Source organism: Bos mutus, chromosome 11, assembly GCF_027580195.1.
Source record: "Bos mutus isolate GX-2022 chromosome 11, NWIPB_WYAK_1.1, whole genome shotgun sequence".
NCBI classification, from domain to species: Eukaryota; Metazoa; Chordata; class Mammalia; order Artiodactyla; family Bovidae; genus Bos; species Bos mutus.
The window spans coordinates 13,523,629-13,538,056 of NC_091627.1; the positions used below are offsets into that span (position 1 = coordinate 13,523,629).

General features: G+C 41.7%; 1 protein-coding gene across 1 annotated transcript; it reads left to right on the top strand.

Annotated features, from left to right (window-relative positions):
* The first annotated feature begins 2,909 nt into the window (after window positions 1–2,909).
* On the top strand, window positions 2,910–3,857 carry LOC102280006 (olfactory receptor 1L8). The gene has a single exon (XM_005911447.2). It carries the CDS (start codon window positions 2,910–2,912, stop codon window positions 3,855–3,857), a length of 948 nt encoding a protein of 315 aa, XP_005911509.2.
* Window positions 3,858–14,428: the final 10,571 nt, after the last annotated feature.

The window sequence follows — 14,428 nt, forward strand, 5'->3', positions numbered from 1 at the left end:
ATTGCTGAAGCCTGGCTTGGAGAATTCTGAGCATTACTTTACTAGCGTGTGAGATGAGTGTAATTGTGCAGTAGTTTGAGCATTCTTTGGCATTGCGTTTCTTTGGGCTTGGAAAGAAAACTGACCTTTTCCAGTCCTGTGGCCACTGCTGAGTTTTCCAAATTTGCTGGCATATTGAGTGCAGCACTTTCACAGCATCATCTTTCAGGATTTGGAATTGCTCAACTGGAATGCCATCACCTCCACTAGCTTTGTTTGTAGTGATGTTTCCTAAGGCCCACTTGACTTCACATTCCAGGATGTCTGGCTCTAGGTCAGTGATCACACCATCATGATTATCTTGGTTGTGAAGATCATTTTTGTACAGTTCTTCTGTGTATTCTTGCCACCTCTTCTTAATATCTTCTGCTTCTGTTAGGTCCATTCCATTTCTGTCCTTTATCGAGCCCATCTTTGCATGAAATGTTCCCTTGGTATCTCTAATTTTCTTGAAGAGATCTCTAGTCTTTCCCATTCTGTTGTTTTCCTCTATTTCTTTGCATTGATCTGTGAAGAAGACTTTCTTATCTCTTCTTGCTATTCTTTTGAACTCTGCATTCAGATGCTTATATCTTTCCTTTTCTCCTTTGCTTTTCTCTTCTCTTCTTTTCACAACTATTTGTAAGGCCTCCCCAGACAGCCATTTTGCTTTTTTGAATTTCTTTCCAAGTCTGTTACATCTTTTGAATATGCAGGTGTGTTCTTTACCACTAGTGCCACCTGTGAAGTGAAGTCGCTCAGTCATGTCCGACTCTTTGCAACCCCATGGACTGTACCCTACCAGGCTCCTCCCTCCATGGGATTCTCCAGGCAAGAGTACTGGAATGGGTTGCCATTTCCTTCTCCAGGGGATCTTCCTGACCCAGGGGTCAAACCCGGGTCTCCCACATTCCAGGCAGATGCTTTAACCTCTGAGCCACCTGGGAAGCCCTAAATAAACACTAATATTAACCTAATCCCACACATAAAAAAAATCTAATCCACGTGCCTCCACAGACACTGGGAAATACACACCATTGTTCTCCCATTGAATCCTTTGAAAACTGCAACCTCCCCTTATTGATCTATAATCTGAATGGATCTAGACTACACTTGGATCCACATCTGAATCCCCCAAAATTAAAATATTCACCCAGATAAATGTGTTTCTACCCTTGATAACCCATAGTTGGGGAAACTGAAGCAAGACCCTAAGATGTCATAGTGAGGTTCAGAAGCTCTGAGATTAGTCTCAGCGTCTAAACAGGAAGCCTCAGCGGTCCCCTGTCCCCTTGGAGTCAGCAGTGCTGGCTGTGATTTCCATTCTGCTTTCTCTACCTGCTCTCTACTCCCTCTCCAGGGACACATTCCCCTAAGAGATCATCACACCTCAACTCCCTCAGCCTAACAAGTGCCCCAGAGGCAAGTAGAGCAGGCTTCAGACTCATGAGAAGCTGGCTGGGCTTCCTCAATCAGGAGCGCCCTCCCACTTGAGTCAGAGCATCTCTGCCTTCTGAGATCTGGAGCTGGGAGAGCAGCAGTGAGCCCAGGTGTTGAGGTCAGGGAAGGGAAACGTGTTATCCTTTTGGAGAAGCAGATCAACTCCTCCTCCATCCCTGCTTCTCTCCTTGTCACTCAGTCCAGAAGCTCATGGGAGACACACAAGGAAGCTGAGCTTTGTGTGAAAAGCAGACATGACCTGATGAACAGATGTGGTGCAGATCAGCTTCTGGAGGGGCTGGGAAGGAAGAAAAGCATCTGGACATGGAGGTGAGCTTCAATGCTGGCCACTCACTTGGCTACTTCAACCCAATTTGGCATCTTATTCTTTTCCTCTCCTATACTTTCAAATATCTCATGGATTTGAGACATTATAAGGTCCAAGTAAAAGTTCCATGTGGCACTTGGTTTTAAGTCCTTCCAGTTTGACTTCAAGGTCCTCTATTTCATTTATTTTGAAGGAAAACCCCATCAGTAAAAGGAAAAGGAAAAAAAGACTGTTCTATTCTCAGCCTGATTAACACACCTTGTGCTTTTAGAATATTCTTCCTGATTCTCAGCTCCAAAACCTTTATCCTTTCTTTTAGTCACCAGCATGGGTGTTCCTCACATCTACAACCTGCAGCATCTGATCCAACTAATTCACCAAATTCCCACTAACATTTGTATTCCTCATTTCCCAGATCGCACAGTCTGAGGACGATAGCATCCCATGAGCAAATGAGAATGAAGTTCTCATTCTGTGCCCAGACAAGAGGAAAAACACAGTTGAACTGCATTCAGCATTTCTCTTAGATTTCCCTGTTGGTTGTTTTGACAAGCCCTTATTTGTTTCTCATACATATAAAGTTAAAGTCTAGTTATAACAACTGAATTTGATGAAGAATGATGGTTCTGTGACTTCCCTGTCAAAAATATTTCCATCCCAACTTCCCAGTCACCTTCATCTGTTATACTGCTCTATTTTTTAAAATAAATCTCTCCCCACCTGATATCATATTATATATTCTACTTGTTAATGACCAAAACTGCAATATGAACTACAGAAGGACAAATATTTCTTGCTTTATTACTATGTTTCCAGAGGGGAAACAGTGCTTTTCCCAGAAAAGAAACTAAGGAACTTGAATCAGAGAGGTTCACCTGTGATGATTTTTAAAGGAGAACTCTTCTTTTGTCCCTCCAGCTTGCAACATAAGGCACTTATGATGCCCATGGATTTGCGAAGGGAGGATCACATCAAGGACCAGGAGATTGGCAAGCTTTCCCTGCACAGTTCTTAATGCTGACCAAATAGAGGAAACAAAGACTTGCTGGGTATCATGACTTGGGCTATGGGATCAGAGCATAATAAATAACAAAATGTCTTGGGTATAACTAGACCCAAATCAATGGAAAGACTCAACCAAACCAGCAGTGTCACTGAGTTCATCCTCCTGGGACTGTCCTCCCGGCCTGAGGACCAGAAGCCACTCTTTATTCTCTTCCTCATCATATACCTGGTCACCATAACAGGGAACCTGCTCATCATCCTGGCCATCCACTCTCACCCCCAACTGCACACCCCCATGTATTTCTTCCTGAGTGTCCTGTCTTTCACTGACATTTGGTATACAACAACCATTGTCCCCAAGATGCTAGTCGACTTCCTGTTGGAGAAGAAGACCATCTCCTATGCTGGATGTTTGACCCAGATGTATTTTATATATGCCTTGGGCAACATTGACAGCTGTCTTCTTGTAGCCATGGCCTATGACCGCTATGTGGCCATCTGTGATCCCTTCCACTATGTCACCATCATGAGCCACCAACGCTGTGTCCTGATGGTGGCCTTCTCCTGCTCATTGCCTCATTTCCACTCACTCCTACACATACTTCTGTTGAATCAGCTCACCTTCTGTGACTCCAATATTATCCATCATTTTCTCTGTGACCTCAGCCCTCTGATAAAATTGTCTTGCTCCCCTACATTTGTCAATGAAATTGTGTTGATGACAGAAGCATCTGCTTTTCTGGTGACCCCCTTTCTATGCATTGTTTTCTCTTATATACGAATCCTCGTTGTGGTTCTTAAAATTCCCTCAGCTGCAGGAAAACGCAAAGCCTTCTCCACATGTGGTTCGCACCTCACTGTGGTAACACTCTTTTATGGAAGCATCTTCTATGTCTATTTACAGCCTGTGTCCACCTACACTGTCAGGGACCACATGGCAACAATTGTTCACACGATTTTATCTTCCATGCTCAATCCTTTTATCTACAGCCTAAGAAACAAAGACCTGAAACAGGGTCTGAGGAAGCTGGTGGGCAGGAGGGGTCTCCAGGCAGCAACCTCTTGATGAACACACATGCGAAATCTGCTCCACTGGAATCTGGTTTCTGTGGTTCTTGGGAAACAATCAAGCTGCTGGGGGTTAGCATTTTCAACCCATGGGAGACAAGGCTATTGTGGACACTTAACATCCATTGATGATGGTCCATCAATTGGTTCTGCCTCTGGCTACAATCATGATACTCTTAGAGTGGATGGCCAGTGGATGACCACTCCTCTCTCATAGAACACTCCTCTCTCATATGAAGATTCATCACTTTCCTGTCTTCCAAATGTTGCTTTAAATTAAGCCTTTTCCCACAGGTATTTCCTGAACAGATTTCTCTTTTGTTGAGAATTATCCTCAAAAATCTTTCACATTTCTGTATATTGCTAAAAATAATTACTTAATTTATAGCTGTTGAATGTCCTTGAAAATGTTTGAAAGAGGAAAGAATGAATAGATAGAAGGAAGAAGAGGAGAAGGTGTACCTTTCAGCTAATTTCCACAATCTGAAAATTTTTTATAGTTCCTTATTTGTCTTTTTAAAAATTTTTTCTTGCTTAAAAATTGTTTTCATTATGATTCTTTTCTTATCTACCCTTCCTTTATTATGTTGTTATGGCTTTATTTCTTTTCAAATCCTTCTTATTTTTTTCAGTTCAATTCAGTTCAGTCACTCAGTTATGTCCTTTGCGACCCCGTGGACTGCAGTATGCCAGGCTTCCCCATCCATCACCAACTCCTGGAGCTTGCTCAAACTCATTTCCTTTGAGTCAGTGATGCCCTCCAACCATCTCATTGTCTGTCATCCCATTCTCCTCCCACCTTCAATCTTTCCCAGCATCAGCGTCTTTTCCAATGAGTTTTTTTCCAATTTTTTTTTAACCAAACAATAAAAAATGTTAATGGACAGAAAGAACAAATGCAACAATGATAATGTGAAAATTATGCATTCCACAGTGGGGATTTTGGAAACTTTGTTCCCTCCATCTATCCATAAAGCTGTGTGTATAAAAATATGTGATTTAATATTTTATTCTAGAAATTCTCACTCTTAAAAGTCTGACTTATAAAAATATTATCATAAATGTATATACAATATTGAGGCTTTTTTTAATGAGTCTCAGTTTAAGAGATAAAAACTGGCAAAAACCTAAAATCCTAATAACAGGAAACAGAATAATTATGATCAATTACATAGAATGTAACCATATGCAACAAATTGAAAGAATCAAACAGATCTCTATTACTTCTTTAAAAATAAATTAAGTAAAAAAATAAAGCTGTAGAACAAACTGTAAAAGCATTATTCCATTATGCTTTAAAAAATTATATGAACATGGGACTTCCACGGCAGTCCAGCGGTTGGGACTCCATGATTCCACTGCAGGTGGCTCGGGTTTAATCCCTGGTTGGGGAAAGAAGATCCTACGTGCTGCAGAGAATAGGCAAAAAGTAATAACTATTATATGAATATGTATGTGTGTATAGTCACTGCAGTAAGAATGGAGGAGCGGAGGGAGACAGAGAGAGAGAGAATTTCCACTTCTTGATTCACATTGGTAATGTCTGAATTTTTTCAAATAAATATTTGTAGCTTGTGGAATTTAAGACTACTAATCAATCAGATGACCAATGCAATGGTGAAAGACATTCTTTGCAAGATTCAGCTGAAGGGAAACTTTCTAGGTGTTGCAATTAGAAAAACATCATTGTTTGGCTCTTAGACTTGAATGATCATTTGATAGGATACAGCATTCTCAGTACCAAAACTATTGAAACTTTGAGGACATATCTCACTGTTGTACTGCCATCAGGTGTTTTTGGTGAGAAGCAAGAGGCCATTCTAATGTGTCCTTCATGATCTTCTCACCTAAGCACAGTCTACACCCTACATCCAATGTGACCATGTTGCCTCTACTTAGACCTTATGAGTGCAGACCTTAATTTCACTTATTTACTCAAAGCCTAGGCAAAGAATCTCAGTTATTGTCCATGGAAACAGACAAACCAATTCTAAAATTTGAACAGAACTTTGCCAACAAAGGTCCATCTAGTCAAGGCTATGGTTTTTCCAGTAGTCATGTATGGATGTGAGAGTTGGACTGTGAAGAAAGCTGAGCACAGAAGAATTGATGCTTTTGAACTGTGGTGTTGGAGAAGACTCTTGAGAGTCCCTTGGACTGCAAGGCGATCCAACCAGTCCATCCTAAAGGAGATCAGTCCTGGGTGTTCATTGGAAGGACTGATGTTGAAGCTGAAACGCCAATGCTTTGGCCACCTAATGCAAAGAGCTGACTTATTTGAAAAGACCCTAATGCTGGGAAAGATTGAGGGCAGGAGGAGAAGGGGACGAGAGAGGATGAGATGGTTGGATGGACATGGGTTTGGGTGGACTCTGGGAGTTGGTGATGGACAGGGAGGCCTGGCGTGCTGCGGTTCATGGGATCGCAAAGAGTCGGACACGAACTGAGCAACTGAACTGAACTGAACTGAAAATGACCTTGAACACTCAAGGCAATCTTGAAAAAAATCACAGACTTAGAGGACACACATTACCAAACCAACTACAAAGTTAAAGTGATTTGTATGCATATTTTTATAAGACCCTATAAATAGATCAATGTAACAGAATAGAGAATATCAGGGCTTCACTGATAGCTCAGTTGGTAAGAATCCGCCTGCAATGCAAGAGACCCCGGTTTGATTCCTGAGTTGGGAAGATCCGCTGGAGAAGGGATAGGCTACTCACTGGAGTATTCTTTCGCTTTCCTTGTGTCTCAGCTGGTAAAGAATCTGCCTGCAATGCGGCAGACCTGGGTTCGATCCCTGGGTTGGGAAGATCCCCTGGAGAAGGGAAAGGCTACCCACTCCGGTGTTCTGGTCTGGAGAATTCCATGGATTGTAGAGTCCATGGGGTCACAGAGAGTCAGACACGACTGAGCGGCTCACTATACTATAACAAAATAGAGAACTCAGAAATAAATCTTTATTTACACAATCATTTCATTGTTGGCAGAGTGCCAGTGCCATTTAATGTGGAGAAGAGGAGGCGTAGAGTAACTGGATGTGCAGGCAGGAAACAGTTAAACCTGGACCCCTTACTCTATACCACACACAAAAATTAATTCAGATGGGCTCGTAGACCTAAATGCAAGGAATAAAATTATAAAATTTCTTGAAGAAAAGAGAAAACTATATTTTTAAAATATTTGTGATCTTTAGATGAGTGGAGAGTTCTTGGTCAAGAAACAAAAAGGACTAACCACACCAAAAAATTATTAAATTGGATTTATTATTTTAAATTTTTTTATCAAAAGACACCTTAAGAAAATGAAAAAGGAAAAAATATTCACAACTCACGTACCTGACTAGAGACATACCAGAATATACAGAGAACTCACGTGAATCATAAGTAGACACATACTCAGTTTGTTCAGATGGCCACAAACGTGAACAGTCATTTTACAATAAAAGATATTCTAATGGCTGATACCATATATGAAAAGACATGCTGCTAAATGCCTCTAGAGGGCAGTATAGCTGAGCCATTGATGCCAAACAAACTCAATCAGGTTTGACAGATACTAATTGGGAAAAACGGGAGGACTATGAGTGCTGAAAGAGATCACATAATGGGAAATAAATAGCAGGAAAGGTAGTTTCATAAGAAACTGTCTCACAGAAAGACAGTAATATTCTCATACATGGTACTGAGTCAGGGCCAAAACAAGATGCTCCGGGATTTATTCTCTACTGAAAAGAATTGGACCTAGGTCACATTACAACAATTTACTGAGACCTTATGTATACAATTGGAGAGAAGACATTAATGACTTCCTTGATGACCTGCTTTGTTGTTGTCGTTTAGTTGCTCAGTTGTGTCGGACTCTTTTTGACCTCAGGGACTGTAGTCCCCAGACCCCTCTGTCCATGGGACTTCCCAGGCAAGAATACTGGAATGGGTTGCCATTTCCATTTCCAAGGAGTCATCCTGACTGACCCAGGGATCAAACATTATATTTCTGTAATCAGAATAAGTGAAGTTGCTCAGTCGTGTCTGACTTTTTGCAACCCTATGAACAGTAGCCTACCAGGCTTCTTTGTCCATGGGATGTTCCAGGCAAGAATACTGGAGTGGGTTGCCATTCCCTTCTCCAGGAAATCTTCCCGACCCAGGGATCAAACCCGGGTTTCCCGTATTGCAGGCAGACACTTTACCCTCTGAGCCACCAGGGAAACACTGGTTAAAGCAGATACCTGAGTGTAAATGAGACACGTTGCCATCTTCTGCAAATTGAATATTCTCTTTTAACTGTCCCAGATATGATTGTGGATGGAAGACTATGCTGGCAAAAATTCAAGGATCACAGTGATGTCTAAGAGTGGAAAGTTGACATGACAGAGTTGTCACACATCAATTATTTCACTCTGGAACTTCAAAAAAAAAGAACAATTTGGGGGAAGGCTTTGAGTTATTTGAACTAAATCACATTTAAGTGAAGATGCTCACCTGACAATCTCCTTAGGAACTCAACACCATTTTGGTGCATGTGTGTGTGTGTGTGTGCATGCTAAGTCACTTCAGTCGTGTCTGACTCTTTGCAACCCCATGGACTGTAGCCCTCCAGGCTCCTCTGTCCATGGGATTCTCCAGTCAAGAGTACTGGAGTGGGTGGCCATGCCCTTCTCCAGGGATCTTCCCAACCCAGAGATTGAACCTGTGTCTCTTACAGCTGCCTGTATCAGTAAGCAGGTTCTTTACCACTAGTGCCACCTGGGAAGCCCTTTAGTGTGTGTAGTGTACTTGAATTAGTTTCATGCCATGAATACTATGGCAACAATATTTGTGATCATATAACATCAGCCCAGAGAACGAAGAGGGACTTAGGAAGTTGGGAACTTGGTTAAGTGTGTTGACTTAAGTAGAAACACTTTGGGGACTCACCATTATAGTCTGTTGGTCACTAGAGGGAGTCCTCTCCAGAAAACTGGCTAACTTGGCAGTTGGCTCAGAAATATGATGAAGCAATATTTAAATAGACCATGCATTTGCTAAACTGAATCTGTATCTTGCTTGTTCATAACCGTGGGAAAGAACACATACCCTCAGGCAAGAAGGAACAACTGCCGTTTGATAGCAATAGCATCTGATATATTTAAACAGTAGTGGTTAGCTGTGCTACAGGCTTAGGCAAGAAGAGGTTTATTTGTGGGAATACTATGAACAGGATGAACCGAGGCAAGATTTTACTGGTAAACCTGACATTTGCTGAATCTCCATCAGAGCCGCAGTGTTAAAAAGTGTAATTGGCTCTTTATGATACAATTGGTAGAGTTTGAACAGGTTATAGATCAACTTTGGGATATCCTTATGAGGGACAGATGGGCAGTGCTCCAAAATGATACCTAGACCCTGAGTGAATATAAAACTTGTTCTTTGGTGGATGAAATATAAGTATGCCTAAAGACCAGATGCAACCTAGAGTTTACTGAGCCATGACTTTTAGAAATTATACCAGTTATGAGAAATAAAAGATATATGAGCAAACATTATTTTTCCAGGAAAGTTTAAAAAATTGGCCTTGTTATAGCAACCAATGTATATTATATGTATGTGCAAATGATTTATTCTCTCTGCCACAGCTACACAGCATAGTCAAGAATTTTAGACTAAGTTATAAAAATAAATGAAAATGGAAGAAACATAGGTATGAAATGGTTGCAGAGAGGTGGCCAAGGTGGCAGAGAAGGCAAACCCTGAACGCACCTTTTCCCATGGACACACTAAAATTACAACTACTTATAGAGCAAATGGGCTTCCCAGGTAGCACAGCGGTAAATAATCCTACTACAAATGCAGGAGATGCAAGAGTCATGGGCTCGATTCCTGGGACTGAGAAAAACCTGGAGGAGGAACCGGCAACCCATTCAAGTATTCTTGCCTGGGAAATCCCATGGACAGAGGAGCCTGGCATGCTACAGTCCATGGGGTTGCAAATAATTGGACACAATTTAGCAATTGAGCCCACAGAGCAAATATCTATGAGAATGACCTGAAGATTAGCAGAAAAGATTTATCACAACTAAAGACGTAAAGGAGGAACCACAATGAGACAGGTAGAAAGGGTGGAGATGCAGTGCAGTTAGGACCGATACAGCCAGGTCGTGTATGGGTGCATGCTAAGTCGCTTCACTTGTGTCCAACTCTGTGCAACCCTATGGACTGTAGCCCTCCAGGCTCCTCTGTCCATGGGATTCTCCAGGCAATAATATGGGGGTAGATTACCAAGCCCTCCTCCAGGGGATCTTCCGGACCCAGGGATCGAACTGGCATCTTTTATGTCTCCTGCTTTAGCAGATGGGTTCTTTACCACTAGTGCCACCCATGTCAGCAATCTGCAAATTAGAGGAACACCACAGTTGCTGAGATCATCCCCCAAGAGCAAGGTGTCTGCGCTTCACAGCAGGCTGCCCAGCAGGAGGTCCTGCACTAGGAGGATGGGCTCCTAGAAGATGCAGCTTTGAAAACCAGCAGGACTACATTTAGAAGAGCTAGACTGCTATTAATACTAAAAAGAGAGATTCTACTCTTAATGAGCATCCACAAAATCTCACATGATGCAAATCCAGTACAAAGGAAGTGGTTTGAAAGTGGCCTGGTTCAGATCCGCATTGATCTTGGAGTGACTTCTAGAGAGGCAAGGGACAACCAGGACTCCCCTTAGGGATGGAGATGATAGTGGCAGCCATTTTTGAGCTTGTACTGGCAAATGCCATTTTGGAATTCTCCTTCAATTAGTGCCCAGTACTTGGCTGCACACACTAAAGGCCAGACCAGTCCCAAGCCCCACCCTCCCCCAGGCCCAATCCATGTCAGGCAGATAGCTGCACAGAAACTTCAGCCCCATCCACCAGCAGGCAGGCACCAGCCCCTAGCCCCTGGCTACAGTCAACTGTGCAAGAAGGCTATCCCACCCTCCAGTGGGTCCACAGCCATCACATAAGTGAATCACAGTTACACAGACAAGCAGCAATCATCCCAGGGATGCAAGGATGGTTTAATACCCACAAATTTGTTAAACTGACTCATCTCATTAACAAAATGAAGAATAAAAACCAATCATCTCAATATATGAATAAAAAGTATTGACAAATTTCCACATCTGTTTTTAATTTTAAAAAACTCTAAGGTTTCCTTGGCAGCTCAGTGGTAAAGAATCCACCTGCCAATGCAGGAGACACGAGTTCAATCCCTGATTCAGGAAGATTGCACATGCCGTGTGCCACAACTATTGGACATTCATTCTAGAGCCTGGGAGCTGTAACTACTGAGGCCTATTCCTGAAGCCCGCATGCCCTAGAGCCCATGTTCCACAACGAGAGAAACGATGGCAATGCGAAGCCTGTGCATGCACAGTAACGAAAGAGTAGCCCCACTTGCACAACTAGAGAAAAGCCCAGGGAAGCTATGAAGACCTAGCATAGCCAAAAATAAGATAAATTAAAAAAATAAATCTCAAGTAAGTCAGTATTAAGAGGACATCACATCAGATCAGATCAGATCAGTCATTCAGTCGTGTCTGACTCTTTGCGATCCCATGAATCGCAGCACGCCAGGCCTCCCTGTCCATCACCAACTCCTGGAGTTCACTCAGACTCACGTCCATCGAGTCAGTGATGCCATCCAGCCATCTCATCCTCTGTCATCCCCTTCTCCTCCTGCCCCCAATCCCTCCCAGCATCAGAGTCTTTTCCAATGAGTCAACTCTTTGCATGAGGTGGCCAAAGTATTGGAGTTTCAGCTTTAGCATCATTCCTTCCAAAGAAACCCCAGGGCTGATCTCCTTCAGAATGAACTGGTTGGATCTCCTTGCAGTCCAAGGGACTCTCAAGAGTCTTCTCTAACACCACAGTTCAAAAGCATCAATTCTTCAGCGCTCAGCCTTCTTCACAGTCCAACTCTCACCTCAACATATTAAAGGCCATATAGAGCAAACCCACAGCCAGTATAATACTCAATGATGAAAAGCTGAAGGCATTTCCTTCAAGACCAGGAACAAGACAAGGAGGCCCACTCTTGCCACTTTTAGTCAGCATAATATTGGAAGTTTTAGCCACAGCAGTCAGAAGAGAAAAAAATAAAATAAAATGAATCCAGATTAAAAAGGAAAAAATTTGTAGATGACATAATGGTATATATAGAAAATCCTAAAGATACTGTCAAAAAACTATTAGAATTAATAAATGAATTCATTAAAGTTGCAAAATACAACATTATGTACAGAAATTTGTTACATTTTCATACACTAAAAATGAAGTATCAGAAAGAGAAATTAAGAAAATAATCCTATTTATAATTGTATCAAAAAGAATAAAATATCTAGGAATAAATCAAATCAAATAGTTAAAAGACTTATATTCTGAAAACTGTAAAACACTTATGAAAGAAATTGAAGACAACATAAATAAATGGGAAGATGTACCATGCATATGGATTGCAAGAACTGATATTGTTACAATGACCATACTACCCGGGACAATCTTCAGATCCAATGCAATCTCTTATCAAAATACCACAGGCCTTTTTCACAGAACTAGAATAAAAGGTTTTAAAATTTGTTCAGAGACACAAAAGATTCTGAATAGCGAAAGCCATGTTGAAAAAGAAGAACAAAACTATAGGTAACACACTCTCCTATTTTAAATTATACTGCAGTGCAACAGTAATCAAAATAGTATGGTACTCACACAAAAATTATTCAGTGGGGCAGAACAGAAGCCCAGAATTAAAGCCACACTTACATGGACAATTAATCTATGACAAAGGAGGCCATGGGGAAGGGGGACTTCTGAGATGCTAGTAAGAGTTCAGCCGTGGTTAAGTCCATGTTTTCATCTTGTGATTACTCAAATCTCTTGGGACTTGTATAATTTTCTATATATGTATCACACTTCCACAAAATGTTTTTAAATCAATCCGTAAACTATGTATAAACCGATAAATTATTTTGCAAGTATTGAAATGATTTGATAAGCTATTGGCTTTCAGCTTTTAATGATTTATTTTTGTGAAGCAATTCTATAAGATTTGGCAGAGTTCAGCAAATGTTTTGTGTAAAGCCCCAGATAGTAAATGCTTTGCGGGCCATACAATCTCAGTCATAGCTATTCAATTCCCTGTCATAGTGCAGAAACAGTCATGGACGATATGTTAGTGGATGAGTGTATTATGTTCAATAAAACTTTTTATTTAAATAATGTAAGTATTATATAACAAAAATGGGTGGTGGACCTGTTTTCATAGCAGGCCATAGTTTATGGACCCTTGATGTTTACAGTTTAGTTTTAGACACTAAATAGAACTCTATTTTTTTAATTTATAAATTAGTTTACATTAGTACGGAGGGAAGTGGAAGTGTTAGTCTCGCAGTCATGTCCTACTTGTGACCCCATGGACTGTAGCTGGGCTTCTCTGTCCATGGCACTCTCCAGGCAAGAATACTGGAATGGGTAACCATTCCCTTCTCCAGGGGATCTTCTCAACCCAGGGATCAAACCCGGGTCTCCCACATTGCAGGCAGATTCTTTACCATCTGAGCCACATTAGTATGCCAGTTGGTCAACATTCTTAACATCAGTGTTGTCTATAGGAACTGAAACAATACTCTGTGGGAGAAAGAAGTCACAGGACAATATAAACAGCATAGTTTCATTTGTGCTTCTACTTTGTATACAAATGGAAGAGCTCTTTGGAACTGGGAGGTGAAGACTTTCACTTTTACTAACTAAACATCTGAATTATTTTAATATTTGGCAATGAGCATACACTACTTCTGAAATTTAAGCATGGAACTACAGAAGGGAAGTTCCAGGCTTAAACGATGGTGACCCTGCTCTCTGGCATGAAAAATTAGTGGCCTTGAGTATTGTGTTAGAACAGACACCAGATTTCTCTTCTATGGGATGCTTGGATATATCAGGGGAACTTTACGGACGCACTTCCAAGCAAAAGTAAGTTAACCTCCTAAGCAGGTAAGAGTGTATTGTCCCGTTCCACAGGATACCGGTATCATTAACCAGAATGAGCAAAGGCCCCATCCTCATTCTGCTAAGTCGCTTCAGTTGTGTCTAACTCTGTGCAACCCTATGGACTGTAGCCAGCCTGGCTCTTCTGTCCATGGAATTTTCCAGTCAAGAATACTGGAGTGGGTTGCCATTTCCTTCTCCAGAGGATCTTCCCGACAACTCCTCAATCTCCCCAGCAAGATCTCAGCCATATCCTTTCATGACTGACGTGTGCTCTAAGGCCATGTGCATGGGCGTGCCAAGTCATTTCAGTCGTGTCTGACTCTTTGTGACCCTATGGACTGTAGCCCACCAGGCTCTTCTGTCTATGGGATTCTCCAGGAAAGAAAACTGAAGTGGATTACCATGCCCTCCTCCTGAGGATCTTCCCAACCCAGGAATGGAGCCCATGTCTCTTACATCTCCTGCATTGGCAGGCAGGTTTTTCACCACTAGAACCACCTGGGACAGTGAAAGCTAATTGTCCAACCCTTACTAAACATGCAGGACTTTCTAAGTGGGGCTAG